Source organism: Lissotriton helveticus, chromosome 6, assembly GCF_964261635.1.
Source record: "Lissotriton helveticus chromosome 6, aLisHel1.1, whole genome shotgun sequence".
Lineage (NCBI taxonomy): Eukaryota > Metazoa > Chordata > Amphibia > Caudata > Salamandridae > Lissotriton > Lissotriton helveticus.
The window spans coordinates 2,028,401,630-2,028,422,240 of NC_136067.1; the positions used below are offsets into that span (position 1 = coordinate 2,028,401,630).

At 44.7% G+C, this 20,611-nt stretch overlaps 1 protein-coding gene across 3 annotated transcripts in view; it reads right to left on the bottom strand.

Moving 5' to 3' along the window:
• Positions 1–20,611, bottom strand: part of LOC144763948 (interferon-induced very large GTPase 1-like) — a 317,067-nt gene that overhangs the window by 179,069 nt on the left and 117,387 nt on the right. For all 3 annotated transcript variants that reach the window (XM_078649999.1, XM_078650000.1, XM_078649998.1), the window contains one exon: positions 8,255–8,357. In XM_078649999.1, coding sequence (XP_078506125.1) covers positions 8,255–8,357 — 103 coding nt within the window. The remainder of the gene's footprint in view (positions 1–8,254; positions 8,358–20,611) is intronic.

Genomic DNA, 20,611 nt, shown 5'->3' on the forward strand with positions numbered 1-20,611 from the left:
GTATACACTCCGATAACAAAGATGGAACTCCTTGAGATGAAGAAATTAATTCCCTGTCATGACAAAGATCCAGCAGGGTTCCATAGAGAATTAAAAGACATGCTCCGTATGGGAGAATACACTTACCCAGATATCATTAAAATGTTAAAGGTCCTGTTGCCCGCAGGGGTGTATGAAAAGTTAAAGGAAAAAGAATGGGAGGTGGGAGAGAAAAAGATCGATTGGGCAGCTCTAGAAGCTGAAGACAAGGCACGAGTACCAGGTACCGGTCTTGGAGATAAATGTAAAGAATTACCAGAATTATTGATTCAAGTTTTACCCAGATTATTGACAACTAGAAAAGAAGACTGGGATGCAATCTCAGCCTGTAAACAGAAGCAAGATGAAGATATTAGTGATTTTTATTCTAGGTTTGAAAAATGTTTCAGTATCAACAGTGGCCTCAAGACAAGTAGTGAGTCATATCCTCACCTTTTTGTTACTAAATTAGTCGAGAATTCAAGTCCACAAATTAAAAATCGAGTCTTGAAAGTCGAAAGCACCTGGCAAGCTAATACTCCGTCCCAGATGCTCCAGATGCTCCAGTATCACCAGAATAGAATCAGGGAAGAGCAAGAACACGAAAGAAAACGTATGAAAGACACGAAAATGAAAGTGCTAGTTGCACAATCTGTTCCTCAAGACAGTCAGAAGAGGGGTCCGAATCAAGCCAGTCATCCTGCAGCTCCCGTTAAAGGGAACTGCAATTATTGCAAACAGCCAGGTCATTTTATAAACGAGTGTGCAGTTCTGAAACACAACATAGCTACTGGTAAGACAAAAGAAAGACCACGTCCGCCTAGACAAGAACAAGTTTCACAGACTCCTCAGTCACAGAATGCACCACAGACAGTTACAGCACCGCAGCCTATTGCTGCAACACAGCATGTTACATCGCAGATGTACCAGTATGCACAGTCTGAGTATCCAGAGTACCAGCCATATTCATGAAACAGCCTAGAGAGGGAGGTAGGCTTGCCTCTCATCGAGATTCCTGTAGATCAAGAAGGTCCCTATGTTCACAGTCAAGTATTAGGGAAAGACAGAAAGTTTTTGATTGATACAGGGGCAAGTAGGACCACAATTGGTCATGCCGAAGTTCCAGGGGCTCCGCTCTCAGGCTCAAGAAATGTTTCCCTTGGATTTTCAGGAAAACCTATTGTAAACGAGATCTCAAAGCCAGTTACTCTAGAAGTAGGTCCATTGTCCCGTACTACTGATCTGTTACTTACTAAGTCATGTCCAGAAAATCTATTAGGCATTAAGACACTGAAAGAATTAGGTGCAGTTATATGCTGTTCCCCAGAGGGAATACGTCTGTTCCTACGTGACTTTAAGGGTCACTATGTATTACGAGATTTTGATTCAAGACTGTCTAATGTTCCGCAGCACTTATGGGCGCAAGGTCCAACTGATGTAGGTTACATGCAAATCACACCCCATCGTGTGACTCTCAAGCCAGGTGTAGTGTTACCCCGAATCAGGCAGTACAGATTGCCACCCGAGGCTGTAGCAGCCTTATCCAAAATTATTGACGAGCTCATCGCTCAAGGAGTAGTTGTAGAAACTGACTCCAATGTATGTAATTCTCCGATCATTCCAGTCATGAAACGTACTGATCCAAATGCACCCCCAGTGTATCGATTAGTGATTGATTTACGAGAGCTTAATAAATGTATTATTCCGCAGTACCCAGTTGTTCCAGATATCTCTTCCCTATTGACAGCCATTGATTCCGAAGCCACGTTCTTTACAGTAATAGACCTCAAGAATGCATTTTTTAGTGTTCCAATTCATCCAGACAGCCAGTTTCTTTTCGGATTTTGTTTAAATGGAAGGAGCTATATGTTCACACGCGCTCCTCAAGGTTTCACAGAAAGCCCTAGTATTTACAGTCAAGCACTTAAGAGACAACTAGATAATATTCACATGCCAACTGACACTGCCCTGCTCCAGTATGTCGATGATCTCCTGATCACAGCCCGTTCTGAACGTGACTGCGAGCGAGCATCCCTTACAGTTCTGTATTTTCTAGCCGAGATGGGGCACAAGGTGTCCCCTTCGAAGCTTCAATTCTGTGTCCAGCAAGTGGTCTACTTAGGACACTTGCTGTCCAAGAGGGGTAGGCAGTTGACACCAGACCGTATCCAGTTGATAGCGAGTCTTCCCCAGCCCAGAACCCAGAAGGAGGTACGTGCCTTTATCGGCCTTACTTCTTATTGCCGACAATGGATTCCCCAGTATGCATTTCTAGCCAAGCCACTGATACAGTTAACGACACAGGAGGCAGCTGTATCGACTGTCCTCCCTTGGACATCTGAACATACACTTAGTTTCAACGAGTTAAAGAAAGCCTTATGCCAAGCTCCAGTTCTAGCTACACCGAACTACAGTAAGCCTTTTACACTTTTCGTTACTGAACGTGAAGGTACAGCATTATCTGTTCTTACACAAGATCAAGCAGGACAATACAAGCCCTGTGCTTATTTTTCTAGCACACTAGATCCAGTCGCCCAGGCGTTGCCTGCGTGCCTCAAGTCAGTTGCAGCCACAGCACTAGCTATCAGACAAAGTGATTCCATAGTTCTAGGACATACCCTGACAGTACAAGTCCCACATTCCGTGGAAGTTCTTTTAAACCGAACACAAACTCAGCACTTGACAATTGCACGTTTAACAGGTTATGAATTGACACTGTTCCAGCCACACATAGAAATCAGACGCTGCAACGTTCTGAATCCTGCTACACTGTTACCATCAGTTAGTTCAAATTCTGCCACACACGATTGTGTGGAAGTAGTTAGCATTACGACAAAGCCAAGACAAGACCTGACAGACATTCCGTTATCAGATCCTGACCTGACACTTTATGTGGATGGTTCATCTATGAGAACTAGTACAGGAGAACTAGTCGCCGCGTATGCAGTGACTACTGACACCGAGGTTATTGAAACACACCGTATTGATACCCTGTCCGCTCAAGCAGCAGAGCTAGTTGCTCTGACACAAGCCTGTATACACGCCAAGAACCTGAAAGTTAATGTTTACACAGATTCACGTTACGCATTTGGAGTTGTACACGACTTCGGAGTGCTCTGGCAGGAGAGAGGTTTCATGACTTCTCATGGAACCAAGATTCAGCATGGTCTCCTCATTCAAGCTCTGTTAGATGCAATACATTTACCGACATCCATCGCTATCATGAAATGCAAAGCACATACGAAAGTTACTGACATTATTTCCCAAGGTAACGATCTAGCAGATCGCACAGCCAAGCTTACAGCACAGACTCTAGACATTCCAGTTAACCTGACACATACTCCAGATCCGATTACATGCATGACAGTTAAGGACCCTACTCAAGATGTCATAGATATCCAGTTACATGCTACTCCCGAAGAAATCAAGAAATGGTCCGAACAAGGAGGGGTCCAGACAGATCAAGGATGGTTAACGAAGGGTAGAGCCACATGGTTTCTCCCCGACTCTATGGTTCAAGTCATCATCAATACCGCACATAGTCCAGCACATTTAGGAGAAAAAGCTATGTTAGACAGTATCCAGAACATTTGGTTCAACAAGCATTTACGAGCTGCAGCCAAGCAGAAAGTCCGTACCTGTATGATATGTTGTCAGTTTAATCCAGGTAAAAGTGTCCCGGTGGAACAAGGTGGTTTCCAGCCTCCTGACCACCCTTTTGAAGTCCTCCAGATGGATTATATTCAGATGGAGCGATGTCGAGGTTTCAAGTATGTCCTTGTAGTTGTATGCGCTTTGTCCAGATGGACAGAAGCATATCCAGTCCCAGATTACACAGCCGCGACCACTGCCAAGCAGTTGGTTCGTGAGTTTTTCCCTCGATATGGACTCCCTAGAGTCGTATATTCTGATAACGGTCAGCCATTCTCATCTGAATTAATGAAGCACGTTTCCCTGTTGTTAGGGTACCAGTGGAAGTTTCATTGTGTACGCCATCCTGAAGCAGCCGGTCTCGTTGAGAGACATAATCAGACTCTGAAAATCCGTATTGCAAAAGTCTGTAAAGATAAGGGTGTGGACTGGCTAGTAGCTCTGCCAGTCGCTTTGTTTTATATGCGCATGGTCGCACATTCCAGATCAGGTCTGTCCCCGTATGAGGTCGTATTCGGCCGCCCCCCAAACATGTGGGGTACTCCTAGACCCCGAAGTATTACCGATGTTTCATGTAATATGCTGACAGATTACCTAGCTTCCTTGATGTCTGCCCTCAACTCATGTCGTTCACAGGTTGCCGCCGCATTTCCAGACAATACCGAGGTGGCACCGCATGAAATCGTTCCAGGATCTATGGTGATGGTCCGGAACTTTGACAGATCAAGTCCGCTGGAGCCTCGATGGAAGGAGCCCCGTCAGGTCCTCCTCACCACCCGTACAGCCGTGAAGTTGGAAGGCCGAAAAGGATGGATACACCTTTCTCACGTTAAACTTTTTAAAGGACTGAAACCCGTCTCTAAAAACATTTCCCAGGATTCGAAGGACTGCCAAAACATTGTTCCTAAGGACTGTCCCGCAAATGACATTGATACAACCCCTCCCCTGTTAGAGAAAACTCCGCAGCAGGAGTATAAGCAAAAACTACGGTCTAGTAAAATAAGTCAGTCAGTTTGATTGTATAAGTCCTCCCCTAGGTGAAACGGTTAGACTGTTTCTGACATGTATAAAATAGACCCCCATAGTGAGAGAGTTAGTCAAAACTCAATTCAATGTATCGTTTTTCTAAGTTTCATATTATTCATCAGCATAATGATTTCTTGCACTAGTTACGCATTTTTCCTGTATTTTCCAGTTCTTCATGTAAATAAGTCTGCTAATGCTACAGCAGAGCACACGTTTAGTGATCTGCCTCCTCACGAATATTCCTACCGCCTCGCTATGCGTAATAATTCATTTATCCGTATGTTACATTACTCACACCAGACCAGCAATGCCACTAATTGTTGGGTGTGTGGTCGACTCCCCCCTTTCCAGACACCGAAGGGAGTTCTGCCACTTTTTCCTTATCCATTCTCACATAATGGTTCGTGTGGAGCATGGTCCACGTTAACGTCATCCTCAACAGATATGTCTTTTCTTAACAGTACATGTTTCCCAGACAAGCAAGGTCTCCCCCACAGAACAGGTTTAGATCTAGAAAATGAAGTATATAATTTAGGTAATTATTCGTCGAATTTTATGGTCCTGAATGTTCAGTCTGATACTACTCCAGACTTACCTGCTATTTCAGTACTACCAGTCAAAGGCGAATTATGTGTCCGAAATAAGGGTTCTGTACATGTAGGACATAGTGAATGTACTACTATTGTCAAGTATAGTGACAGTGGGAAATCTATTTTTAAAGCTTCACGTCATTCTTATTTTGTTTGTGGTCAGACCGCATATGTCCGTCTGCCCCTCGATTGGGAGGGAACCTGTTACATTGCCTTCCTACTGCCACCTGTTTTTCTAGCCCCACCTGACTACCATAGGAATTCCTTCCTAGTACATACTAGACACAAGAGAAATCTCCCGATTGTCGATTATACAGAAACTGCTGCAGAACAATTCATTGATATAGATAAAGGTGTGTTCCCTTATTTAGGTACAGTTGTAAATAGTAAGCTAATCCGTAGATTAACAAGAACCCTTGAAGCAGTAGTAGATGAGACTGCCTCCGCTCTAGGTAACTTAACTGAAGAGCAATCCTTTATGAGAATTGTCGTTTTACAGAATCGTCTCGTCCTTGACGTCATACTGGCCGATAGGGGCGGGGCCTGTAGAGTCATCGGATCTAGTTGCTGCATTTTCATTCCAAATAACGCGCCGTCTGTTTATTCAGCTATAACCAGACTCCATAAAATTGCCCATCTGTTACACCAAGATCCAGGCACCTGGACATGGTCCGGTTGGTTCTGGAATATAATTTCCGCATGGGGATGGAAAGTCCTGTCCTTTCTAGGTATTGCAGTAGCGATCATATTCAGCTGCTGCCTCTGTATACAATGTGGCCCTGCGATTTGCGGCATTTGTGCTACCTCTTGTATTCCTAGTCCCAAGCCCCGTTCTAAATCCCGTTCCAAGAAAATTCGAGACGAGCAAATGATACTGTATGAAATGATAGACGGTATCATGAAAATTGATGTTTCCTGATGGAAACGTAGTGACAAGGAGGGAATGTGGAAAAGTAAATTTTGCCATGTTCTGTGTCCCTACGCCTCATCCATCATATGTTATGTGTGCATGATTAAATATGCATATGTATTCCCCATGTCTGATTAATGACGCAATTACAGTTGTGTCCACCTCTAGTATGTCAGTTTCCAGTCCTCGTGAATACTACGAATATCAGGCCTATGTAAAGCTACGTTGCCACGTTTCTCAGTGTGCACGTTATTCCATTATAAAGTCCCCGTTTCTAGGCCTCAAAAGGGCCCGGACATCAGATTCAGCTCCTGTCTCCTGAAGCCTCGCTGAGGAGCGATACAGCCCCCACCTGTATCCTCGACCTTTCACTTACTCCTGCCTCGCAGTGCCCGGTGCAGCTCGGCTCTGCCTCTGAGTCTGCCAAAAGTATGTTATAGTTCCAGTTATCAGTTCAGTCCTCCTTCTCTGCATTCCTAAGCTACTGAACTGCATCAATAGTTTCCGTCATTGTCTAGCCTATGCGGCTCCACGTTAGAGAAATACTGTATTTACTGGTCATTTAATATTCTTCATCACGCACTACATGTAGAATAATGCATGGTCCAGTCTTAGAATCAAGTTAGCTTTTCCCCTCATGACTTCTAGTTTATATCAACATGTTCTCTAAACATCAGATACTAGATAGGGTTTAGGTACATGTCGCTCCAACCCTCCAGACTTTAGTCTCTGCTCCTAGCACAGAGTTCATAGCCCCCAGCTTCTCCTAGTGATACGTCATTGCCAGTTTGCGCGCACCACCAGGTTAGAGGTCCCGGCTCCTTAGGTAGCCCCCTCCAATGTTTCCGCCCCATTTCATGACATATTCTGTTACGTTTGCACCACATGTCTATGTATACGCCCAGTTACACCTACTTTTACTGTTATCTTTCGCGACTGCTACGCGTCACGCCTTCTGCTCCACCCACTGCTACGCCTACTGCAATGTAATGCTATGTGTTTGCGTTATGTATATAAGTTCATGTATTGTTATTAAACGTTAGCGCGCTCATCCCAGACCCAGCCCCAGCAGCTGCTGGGCCTCTTTTCCCCTGCAGGGCCCTGTCATCCTATTCCTGTGCAGGTCGTCCTGTTCCTGTCCTTATGCTGTATTAAACCTGCAAACTCCTACTACCTCGAATCTTGACTCTTATTTATTGAGCTATCTGTTATGATATATGCCTAGTCAAAAATAGGGTATTATTTATTTATTTACCACACTGAGACTAGCATAGAGTCAGTTGCATGACAGAAGACACCTTGGCACACAACTGACTCCTCAAACCTGCCAGCCTTTAGGGGTGGTGCCTGATGGAGAACCCCCAACTACATTGAAGGCCAGTCTATCTCCTTCCACCAACTTCTCCTGCAGCTGGAGTGAGCACCGAATCATGGGACTGGGTACAATTCCACCACAAATCACTTGCCACAGAAGGGTGGGTCTATATTACGTTTATGAGAGTTGCACTAAAGACAACCTCAGCGTATACTTGCATGAGAACGCACTCTAGCTGGAACTCTTTACAGGGAAGCCACGGATGCCTCGAAGAGATCAGTTTCCAGCAGCTGCCAAACAAAAGAAATGAACTGGGATCGTAAGCAGGCCTCAGAAATCCCACGTCGACACGAGGTGAAGATTGCTTTTTGCGCTTCCCCGCAGTGGCGAGTTTGCACGTTTTGATTAGCGCGCACATCGCTTCAAATAGATCTACTGTCCCTGCCTTAATGAAGCCATATTTCTGCCTGGAGCCACTTAGCACTGTAACCGAATCCCTGCATGAGGGCATACTGTTGTGGATACTCTAGTCCAATGAGCCTCCAGACCTGACGTATGTGTGAACATGCAGACTTTATGCAGGTGTTATATACTGAATATGTAGGCAACAGTAGTCAGACGTATGTCGTGAGCAGATGTCAACACATTTTCAGTCACTGGCTGGCAGCAAGGGGTGAGCAGTCCCCGGTAATCATTAACACGGATTCACTGGGGACAGGCAAGAGATACTCTAAAAGCGCTTACCAGAGGGCGTTCCTTCATCCCAATCTTCTGACCTTTTATAGCGATTTACCATGAATCCCAGACAGATAATGACACCGATGGCAAAGGTGACCAGAGATATCACCTGGGAAATCAAGAAAGCAGATGTTAGCGGGAGCAGCAGAAAGGGCAGACCTTTACATTCATCAAAGACTAGACCAGGCACATCAGACGACTTCACACTTCCCACATCCACACATGTGCGTACAAAAATAGCCTGCATGCATTTCATGTGAGGGGAAAACTGCAGAAGAAAAGATTATTTTCAAACTCTGCTCCAAAAGGCCAAACAACCTCGTAAAATAAACATTCAGTGTGCTGTCATCCTTCAACTTTATAGGCGTGGGCAGCCCTCGTGTGTGTACTAGGACAGGGAGGGTCTGTTATTCTGTGACTAGTCAGACGGTTCTGACTTTTTGGAGGGGGACACACGCGGTACATTACTTTTTTACATCTACCATTAAAGATCATACAAAGGCTCTTGTCGTCTTCCCCAAACAGAAGTAAACAGTAAAAAGTGAGTGAGAAAACATTCGCCAGAAAGCAACTCTAAGCGCTTCAACATTCACTCAGTGTGTTTCTAGGCGCATGCTTAACACTGCCTGGTGCATAGAAATTCACAAACGATTTCCAGTGACTCCTTCTGGTGCCAGAGTAAAGATGCAGAGAATAGAAAACAAGCATTTGCAATGCAATAGGTCTCGCATTAATTAAGTTTGAGCTATTGGCATTACTAAATATTGCAACACCAATTGCAACAAAAGTCTATAAATTGTAGGCCAAAATTTTTTTTATTTATTTTTGTAGCAATGGTGGCATGCTTCGCTTTAGATGAATATGTTTAAAAGTAAAGTGTGCCATACTGCGATCGCTACAATTGTTAATTGTGGATGTTTTAACAATTGATGTGTGCACTGATGGCTGGTGGTGTGTGTGCCTGTAGAAAGTATGCACTGATGGCTGGTGGTGTGTGTTCCTCGTGCAACTGTGTACTGCCATCTGGTGGTGTGTGTGCCTGGTGGAAGCGTGCACTGATGGCTGGTGGGGATGTATGACATTACAACGAATGCTTTTACATCACATGCCTTTACAATGCGGTTTTTACATCGCAAACCTTTACAACGCATAGCGCTTTGGGGTGCTGGATAGTGAATAGTTTAATTTACTAATTCAACTCCAGTCCCCGTGGACACTAGGGAAGGTGTTGGACAGTAAATTAAACGTATTCCCTATCCTAGAGCGCCCCCCAGCGCAATGCGTTGTAATGGTTTGCGTTGTAAAAGTTGCGTCGTAAAGGCACTGCATGGTAAAAGTTGCGTTGTAAAGGATGTTTCCCGCTGGTGGTGTGTGTGCCTGGAGAAAGCATGCACTGCTGGCTGGTGGTGTGTACCTGGTGAAAGCGTGCACTGACAGCTGGTGGTGTGTGTGTGTGCCTGGTGGAAGTGTGCACTGTCGGCTGATGGTGTGTGTGCATGGTGGAGGTGTGCACTGATGGCTGGTGGTGTGTGTGCCTGGTGGAAGCTTGCACTGATGGCTGGTGATGTTTGTGCCCAGTAAAAGCGTGCACTGACGGCTGGTGGTGTTTGTGCCCGGTGAAAGCGTGCACTGACGGCTGGTGGTGTTTGTGCCCTGTGAAAGTGTGCACTGACCACTGATGGTGTCTGTTCCTGGTGAAAGTGTGCACTGAGGGTGTGGTGACGGTGTGGTTGTGTGTGTGGTTGTGTGTGTGTGGTTGTGTGTGTGTGGTTGTGTGTAGTTGTGTGTGTGGTTGTGTATGCATGGTTGTGGCTGTATGTGTGGTTGTGGTTGTGTGTGTGGTTGTGTGTGTGGTTGTGTGTGTGTGTGTGGCTGTGGGTGTGGTTGTGTGTGTGGTTGTGTGTATGTGTGTGGTGGTGGGTATGTGTGTGGTTGTGTCTATGTGTGGTTGTGGGTATGTGTGTGGTTGTGTGTGTGTGGTTGTGTGTGTGTGTGGTTGTGTGTGTGGTTGTGTGTGTGTGTGGTTGCCTGTGTGTGGTTGTTTAAAGACTGTGATTCGCCCTTAGGGAGCCCATCTCAAACATCAGGGACCGTGCAGTCAAAGCATGGCTGCCCTGTGCTAGTCAAGCAACAAGTTTTTAAAACGTTGTCATTCTCATCAAAGTTTAGTTTAGGTTTTGGACACAGAAACGGATGACTGCAATTACTCGTACAGAGAATTTGCACACAAAAAAAACAAGGTGTGGCTTGTAAATAAGACCCAGCTGATGAGACCCAACGTCTTTTCTTTGATGTATTTACGGTGCAGTAAAGATAACATTTTATTTGCGGATTTACATGCAAGTGTGTGCAGTGTCTATGTTTTCGCCTGCGTTAAAGACTGTTCATTGATCACACGTGGATGCATTTTTTCACTTTGAGCCAATAGTTATATCAAATGCCGTAAATGAAACTTGTTAGGACAGAGGCTTAAGAGAAACAAAAACACAATCCCTTTGTGCAAAGAATTAACTAATATTTTGCAGTGTGTGCTTTTTAAGATCACCAGTTAAAGTACAAACGTTACCTTCTGACTCGATTTTATAATACTACTTTGAGAGTTCTTCTGCCTCTCAGCCTATTTATGGCACTGTGGTCCAAGATATTTCGTTGTAAGATCTTCTTTGGGCAGGTTTTGGCAACACGTACTGCTGAATAACACGTGCTTCTCTGACACAAAAGCCACTTTGACTTTACCAGTGCTTGTTTGAAATAAATTGCTCAAGAATTTCCTTACTTTACGATCTGCTAGGTACATTTTGGCTTGGGTCATTTTTTCTGAAGGCAAGAAGAGCAGACTCGGAAATATTCTTTCCCAGGAGTTACTAATGTTCTAGTTCTTGGTGTTCGAAAGAAAGGACTCAATTTCCAGTATTATCTGAATTCGAGCCATTGTCAAGTGTACCCCCTTTTGATATTCTGCTTAAGTGTAGACTCAAAACCTTTGTTAAATGCACCTACTTTTACCTACATTTTTAACCAAAATACCTCACATTACATTTCCTCTTTACCTTTAGTTTTACCAAATTTTGTGAAGCTTATGTTGCTGCTTTTAGACTTGAGTGGGAATATAGGTATTGTCATGTCAATTATGTTAACCCTGCGTTTGATGCAAGTGTTCAGAGTAGTTAATAATCCTGCATGAATAATGTTAAGCTTGCTGTACTTAAAGTATATCGTAACTTCATGGTGTCGAGGACGCATTAAATGTACGGCTTGTTCAAATAAAAGGATAGGCTATTGTTTTACTACATTTAATAGTTGATCTGAAGTAAGACATTACATCATGGAGTTCAAATATGCCCGTTCTGTAGTTCGTTCCTTAACACATGGCATGCATGGGTGTAGGAAGCGTGGGGGGCGCGGGGGATATATCCCCCCCCAGATTTTAAAGTGGGGGGACACGGGGGACAAAAGAATTTCCCCTCACACGTCTGTTATTCACTGGGCCATTAGCGCGCGAAAGCGCTACCTAATGGCCCTGCACTTACCTGCCAGGAGTCAAAGAGGCCACCCGCCCTCTGCCCTTTGTTATGCTGCAAGAAAGCTTGGCGTCCTCAGGGCAGAGAAGGAGAAAAACTCTGTCTCTTTTCCTTCATGCCCAGAGAAGGCAAGCACAGTGTCAACTTCTCCTGATCTGCCTCTGGCAGCGGCCCTCCTCCCCCTCTCTCTTTCTTTTTCCTCTATCTCGTTCTGTCTGTCTCCCTCCTAGTTAAGTTCTGATTTCAAGAGACGGCTTTTACGTTCTCTCTCTTGCCTCTCCTTGTCTTTATTTGTTTCCTTGTGAAATGGATCCAAAATAGGAAGAACACTTTGGCTGGAAATGTCCTCATTTGCTGACCGTTTTATAATTTCAAAGAAAAACCTCGGGACGGAGAGAAAACATTATTGAATACCTAAATAAAGCGATACAGAGTGGTCAACAGACAGGCCAGATTGTTATTTACACCCACACACATTAGCACAACTTTACAGAGTTTGCCAGTGAAAGCGCTATTTTCTTTTTTTCTTCTTTCTTTGAACAACATTGTTTTTCCAGGGAGGGGAAGTGCTACATCCCTAAAGAGACTGCAATACCTGGTTCAGTGGAGTAGAAACATTTAATATGATCGTTTTCAACTGTTTTAATTATTGTAGCTTATAAAATGTGTACTGCGGCTCTTTGTTTGGGGATGTGGTGTTTTTAAACCAAACTGCTTACATTTTGAAAGGATGTAAGCAATGGGCATTGAAACAGGTCCCTTCCTGCCTGGTCCTGTAGCCATGTCCTGAATTTTACAGGAAAAATCACTTACTGATTTCTGAATACTGAGTTTAAACTGCTAAGGTAACCATGTTGTTCCTGAATACATTTCACATGCTTTGCTTACTCTTGCATTCCTTATGAGTGTCTGCTTTCTCCAGGGTGTTATTCGTTTTTTTCAGGCAGCATTTTACTGTTGTTTAGAGCATAATTTGAATTTAGGCGCAGCCCAATTGAGATGTAGCTGAAGGCAGTGCAAGTTTCTCTCAGTGGGGCAGTATGGTGTTCAGTGTGGGAGAGGATGTGGCACGCTGGCCAGAGCTGTTGAATTTGGAACTTGAGCACCATTTTCAGCCTTCATGACCAGTCCACCAGACTACACTCCTGACAGAGCTCATTCTGATGCTACACCTTAGAAGGCCCGATAGACCTTAGAAGCCCTGGTGTCTTAGCACCCGCAGGTGGACCCTAACGGCAGCAAGTGTGAGTTAACCTCGAAGGCCTGTCCACCACAGTCCACCACAGTTCACCTCCAGTCTTGCGAGCAGGCATACAAGCACACCCTAGACACACCATCGACAGTGACTGTCACTGAGGTCACAAGATCCTTGAGGCCAGTCCACCGCACCCATTGGCACCTCCATTGGCCTTTTTCAGCAGTAGTGGTGCAACTCACCAGGGATCAGCAATGAAGGATTTGCATGCACACCAAACTTAGGGGGTGATTATAATGGGGGGTGTGCAATAGATACTTTAATTACGCTAACAAAATAGTCATCTGAAAGCCTTCTTGGTGAAGCACAGCGCTCTTCAATGCTTTTTCTAAACAGTCAATAACTTATGGGAGCCATCTCTCCACTGGGATTGGCTTGTCTCCAGAATGTGTGCGGCCCAGTGCAGTGCGTCGTGGTGGACATTTCTCTGAGTCAGACAGAGCCTTAATGTTAAACTGTGCTTATCTTAAGCCACGCCTCCCCCACCCAAAGTACGCATATCAACAAAAGATGGAGGAGTCTATACCCACTCCCACGTACACTCTACCCCCAGTGGATTGATGTGTGAGTGTGATAACCCCACAGATGGGTTGGGTGAAAGGCCCATCCTTACACAATCCGAGCTCATTCCCTTCACTAGCATCACCGTTTTATAGTTCATCGACAGCTGTGCCTGTCACATACCGAGGAATGTGCAGGAGGGAAGGTTGAAATGTGTGCACGCTGAGGGAATACTGTCCCCCCCCCTTTGAAAAGCTGGTATGTGGGATGGAGTAGCCCAAATACTTATTCAACACAATTCAACAAAATTCAGAAACTTCAGTGCACCTATAACTAATTTGTCCTTATTATTTTTGACATGACATTAAAAATATTTCACACAATAGGTTCACACAGATGCACAAAAAGTCCAAGATACTGCTTTGTGTGATTTTTCTTGTGATTTGTAGAGCCACGGTTTTATTCTTCAGATTTAAAAAGTTTGCATGTCATAATGTGTGGTGACAGCCAACACAGATGCCATTGAACACTCCACTTTCTCAAGGCTACAGAATATGACAATTGGCTTCTCAATTGGAGATTGATTCCTGGATTGACATGGCTTGCCATTTATTACAAGGCACCCTTTATGTTTCAAACTTTGATAAGTACTGCGCTGTCAAAAGGCTTGTGATGGTGGGCGATTAACATGGCTGATTGTTCAGGCATATGGATGTAATGTTCATCGGATTTTAAAGTAATCCTTAATGACAAGGCTTGTAAAAGGCAGTGTGACCACTGATTAGGTGTTGTGCGCCAACATTTTCAATGAACGAATCAGTGTCCAATAGGAAGACCATTAGTATTTTCTGTAGCCTTGGTAAAGTGGAATATTCGGCGAAACACAGGTTGGCAGTTACCAAAAAATGTGACACAGGAATTGTTTTCATCTGAAGCTAAACGCTGGAACACTGCAAATCATGAGAAAAGCATGCAAGACAACCTATTGTACTTTTTGTGTATCTGTTTGAAATTATAGCTTTTCATATTTATTGATGTCATACCAAATGTAATAAGAGCACATTTGGTATAGATACACATAACTTTGCTGAATTTTGTCAAAAAAGTGTGTCAAGAAGATACTTGACATTTGGTGTGTAGGAGCAGCACAGGGCCATCAAACTCAAACAAACCCACTAGCCCCATGAGCTAGCCAGGTTCTGAAAGGTTGCAAGTGATGGAGCAGCGTCATCCAAGCCCAAGCATTGCTCTGAGAGGCTGGTAGGACATTGTCAAAGTCAGTGCAACACCTGAAAGACGCTTATGAAATGAAGGCTAGTCAGTCACAAGCAACATGTGCCTCTGAAAGGCCTGTAACAGCCTAGTCTTTTGCTTGGATGACAGTAGAGATGGGGCACAGGTTTTTTTTCTGGAAGGCTTGAAATCCCTCAAAAGTTTCAGTCATATATCAAGTTAAAGTAGGAGGACCTTTTCTACGATTTGGTGGAACTGTAGTTATTTGCAATCTTGGACTCAATTAATCGCTTAGATCAGAGAAGGAGAGGAGAGAAGAGGACCTGAGAACTTAATCACACTTTCCTGGGTCAATTTAAAATTGCTTGCAAGAAAAACGTGAGGCATAGACTATGGAAGGAAAGCAATGAAAGCGAAGCAGAGAATAGTATTAAGATGCAACGCTATCGACTCTTTCAATGTCTTGGCAACATCACATTGAGAGCCGCTATCAACCAGATTTTTTAACACAGAAGTTCACTTTAGTCATGTGTATTAATTCATTGCTGTTTTTGAGCACATGCATGTTGTTAGCAGCTGAGTGCCTGTTGGCAGCCGCACAACGTACATGAAGATGCAGAGTCTTCAAGAGTAATCAAGGACCTGAAGATCTACTTCAGCATGTGTGGGGCGGGATTACTACTATATTGTGCACCCTGCGACACCAGGAAAGGACCCATTGGAGTGACTCACTGAAGTGCCGTCACTGGACCTGGACACGGCGATATCCATCAATCTGTTGACTCAATAACTTCCAGCGGCCCTTAAGAGCTGCTTTGGCTGACTCGTCAGTTCTAAGCAGCTACTTAGGCCTTTGCACAGAATCAAGGTGTTTGCAAGGCGCCATCTTTTGGAGCAGGTCCTTGTAGCATTGAGCCTGCTCCACAAAGTCATGGTCAGATCACCTCTATTCAGAACACAGAGCCCGGCAGCTGGGGGTCCTCGTAGTCATAGGTCTAATCTTGTTTTGTGGGTCGTAGCAAAGCAGGAAACTTCAGATGTTTCCCCTTTTCTCAATGCAAGTTTAAAGAGCTTCTTCAGCTGTCAATAGGTGCTCACTCTCCCTCATGGGTGGCAGTGTATATCTATACATGTGCGAAGCGGGTGTAGAACTAGTGCCCAATCACAAGGGAATCCACCCTGGAAATTCAGATGGATGTCTGGTCACTTCAAAAGACAACTTCCTAGGCTTCTCCCACAGGACTTAGGAATGGAGAAGCTCGGCTCACATCAACAGGCGAGTGGAAGTGCATGCGTCATTACCATTTGCTCCATCTGGCTGGACTACTACACAGACTCGGTGACCACGCAGTGCGGGCACAACTTCTGCCGGCCCTGCCTCACCCGATGCTGGGCAGGAGTGGCCTCAAACTTCCCCTGCCCCGAGTGCTGGAAGGCGTCACCCAAGGATGCCCTGAGCTTCAACCGGCAGCTGGCCAACATTGTGAAGATCGCCAAGGACTTGTGCTAGCAGGTGGCACAGCTGAGGGTGGAGGGGGAGTGCATCCGGCACTGCGAGAAGCTGCGGCTCTTCTGTAGGAAGGAGGAGACGGCCATCTGTGTGGTGTCCAGAGAGGCCAAAGAACACCGCTCCCACGAGGTGGTACCCCTGGAAGAGGCAGCCCTGAAATGCAAGGTAAGAGAATATGCACCCAGCTCACGGTGTGCGACAGACACTTGCTCCATTCATCCATCTATATATCCACCCATCCATCGTCCATCCGCCCACCTATCCACCCATCCATCTATCCACCCACCCAACTATCCGCCCACCTGTCCATCCATCCACACACCATCCATTCAGCCAACCATCCATTTATCCACCCATCTGTCCATCCTCCCATCCATTCACCCATCCATACACCCATCCATACACTCACCCACGCACCCACCTACCTGTCCATCCATCCATCCACCCACCATTCAATCATTCATCCACCCACCCTTCCACGCATCCTCCCATCCATCCACCCACCCATCCATCCATCCACCCACCCACCCACCATCCATCTACCTGTCCACCCATCCATCCACCCTTCCTTCCTCCAACCCAAACACCCACCCACACATCCATCTTATTCCATTCGTCCACACATCATCACATTTCATCTATCCATCAGACACCCATTTCTTCATAGCCAGCTCCATTCACCTATCCATCACCATATTGTATCAATTCATATATCACTTTATTCCATCCATCCATCCCCACTCATCCACCCATCCATCCATCTTATTCCATTCGTCCACTTGTTTCATCTATCCGCCAGGCACCCATTCATCCATCGCCTTCTTACATTCATCCACCCATCACCCTACTGCATCCATTCATATATCACTTTATTCCGTCCATCCATCTCTCGGCCATTCATTCATCACCTTGTTTATCTTTGTATCTAGTTGATATTATGTTCGCTGCCATTGTCCGATGATTCGTGCTTGCATGGTTCTTTAAATATTAGTTGCTGCAACTGTCCCGTTAACTAGTACATCATTTATAGATCTGGGAGGATGAAAAATGAAGTCAGTCTCTGGGTAACTGGCCGGTGACCTGCAGGTAGGACATAGATTTCTGTAGGTGCCACGTTACCCAATGGTACCTTATTTGTGTCTTCATGCTGCTAAGATTTCGCAGCTGATACTTCTATCTCTGTTTTTAGGCCTCACATACAGCAATTTGCTGTCTGAAGGCCAAAGCCTCTTGTGGACCATACCAACAAGCATTTGCAATGCAATAGGTCTTGCATTATTAAAGTTTGCGCTATTGGTGTTGCATTATTATTAGCAATGCCAATAGCTCAAACTTTAATAATGCGAGACCTATTGCATTGCAAATGCTTGTTTACATTGCGGCAGATGATGCAGCCAGCAGTACCTGCTGCAATGTAAAAGATAGGCACTTGCGAATGCCATAGTGGCGGTCGCATTGCAATGCCTATCGTAAGGCCGCCACCTTCAAGGCCAGCTGTCCCATTCCCCGATTCGATGGCGGACGGACTGAAGTCCCCCTGCCATCGTAGTCAGCCCCTAAGTTTGCAAACTTCAAGGTCTCTGCTTCATGCACAAACACTTTTAACATGTGCAGTCTGCTTTCGGGCAACTGGAGTTATGCAGCAATGGAGGCCAAAAAGATGTTGCAGTGTTGACTAAATTATGCAACAATAAAAAGGCTGCAGCGTAATGCAGTGCATTTATGATACTTTATTATTTTGGCATATTTATACATACTAACACCCTCCACAAAGCTTTTGCCTCATTACTACCTGTGTAACATACAAATGCAGCAGTGGGAAAGGTGACTCGTCAACCTTTGCAAAGGGCCCTACACTTCACAGCAACATAAGTCACATTTCTCTTAGTAATTTTTGATCCGTTTGAGCAACAAAATTGTTTTGGGTCAAATCGTTAGATTATGCAGCTGATGATGTATTATGTTGCAAATATGATACCGCCATAGTTAAGTGGAATTTTTTTTTCCACTTAACTTAATTTTGCCCCAACATTGTAGTTGATCAATCTGCAAATTCCCCAAACCCAAAAGTCGAGTTTGGGCACAAAATTTGCATTTTAAAAGCAGTCCTACAACACAGGGCTACTTTTAAACTCAGGCTTCAGCAGTGCACACATGCAAACGCAAAAAGGGCTGCTGGCCTCAAAACTGCCATGCCCTATTATATTCTAGGGACTAAAAGGTAGTTCTAATCCCCCTGCCATATTATGTACTAGGGCCTTATAGGAGAGTGCATGCTAATCATAGGGGTACCCTAACCCATAGTGCACACTAGTGTATGTAGGTGTTTTCTCAGTATCTTTAGGTGTCTCTTTAGGAATAGCACTGGCCCTGTGCCTGTTCAGGCAGAGGCCAAGGTCAGGTACCACCAGTACCAGTCAGCAAAACGCTGGGGAGTGCCCAGGGCAGAGGATGGCTTTGCAACACTAAAGAAGCACAAACTCAGAATTTAAAACATAACACCGTGGTTGTGGGGTTCTCTTTAATAATCAGAATTGATTTCTATCCTAATGAACCCATTTTCCAACATTAGGATAAGGAAAGACTGGGGGAAAATCATAACATTCTAATCTATACCTTGAAGTTTTCATGCAGTTCTTTGATGATGGTTAATAGCTCACTCTTCTATGTTAGGATTTTAACTTCTAAACTGCAAATACCAAAATAATCTCTCAGACAAAAGCAGTAACTCACTGACCTATTTACATGATATGCATTTTGTGATCTGCGTGGTACACGTTCTTTGCTGCAGGCATATTACCCCACTGTGGCTACCTTACCAATAGTCAAAACTTCCACTAGACAAACCTCCGATCTCTCTCAATAAAGGTTATTAATCACCAAAGTTATCTTCACATTTTTATTGTTGCCTGAAAATTGCTGGAGACCAGGAATGCAGCAGCAGGTATTTTTCAAACCATAATGCACTTGCAAACACGACGTCCCCACCCTAAGCTTGGTGCATGAAGATGCAAAATTCATGTACATGTTTTTTTAACAATTAGTCTGATTACTATATGAAATAACAAACAAGCATACATGCAAACTGTGACAACATGCCTACTTTTCTCACAATTTCACTTCGAAAGTATGCGATTGTATTTGTTTAACGGGCGGTGATTTGTATAGGGTCACTGGGAAGTCCACAAGTTTGTCCCTGTCACCCCCAGAATTTTAGTGTCTCCTACGCCCCTGATAGCATGCCCGTTCTTAAGCAGCAGTGTGATTCGGGCTGCTGTTTTGTGCAGAGTGCTGTGGTTTGGTGCAGTGTGATGAAGGGGCCTGCAGTGTACTTGTAGAAAGAAGTGTTCTGCACTGCAATGAAGTGAACTACTGTGTGCTCAGTAATGCAACGGAGTGAGCTGCAGTGGGGTGCAGCGTGGCCCAAGCACTGTCTGGGGTTGACATCCTGGTCTGTCCATCACATTGGAGGCTAGCCATGGGCTGTATCTTCGTTCCCGCCTTCAGAGATGAGCTTGTGACCGAGTTTATTAACTGACCTACCGCAAAAATGGTATGTTTATCTTTGAAGCCGGGAACGAAGATACTTACGTACCACAGTTTAAGTTTAATATACACTAGCCAGGAATGTCCACAATTACATATACTGAGCAGAAGGCATAGACGAACCGCGCCTCCACCCAACAATAATTCTAGAAAATAATGTGAAATGCTTTAAATAGAACTGGGCACTTGAGCAGGCGAAGTTCACGTACGCCTTCCAAATGCCTACATTTGACGTGACACCGCCAGGAAGTGCTTCCTTTCACTGAACACATACTGCATTCTGGGAGTTGTAGTTTCACTTCTGCCGGTAAACTCAAGAATCTAATCGCTCTCGAAGGTGCCACACATGATTGAGCCGCTGGCATCTTTGCGCCCCCACACATGACCCATTCACGCACCATAGCAAGGCCTGACACGCATCCTTCAGTGGAAGATCAAACATTTACACAGGAGGATCCCTCGCGGATGCAACGCGCCGTGACTCGGCCCAACACAGGACTGGCGCTAGGAGGTCCTGCCAGATAAAGCAGTAACCAGAAGCAGGGAGCATGGAGGAGAGGAGCACACTCGAAAGCAGCTTAACATAGATTTACAATTTAAAGCCAAACAAAATGTCTGTCTTCCCTGTTATTTTCATCAGAAAACAACAAGAGAGTAAGGGTATAAATATTCACTCTTACACCCCTTACCTTATTTGTAATAAACAACAGAAGAGTGAAGAAATAACAGACAACCTCAAAATAAAATGTGAGGTAGAAGAAAAACAAACACAAAGGGATGAGACAATACGATTTAAG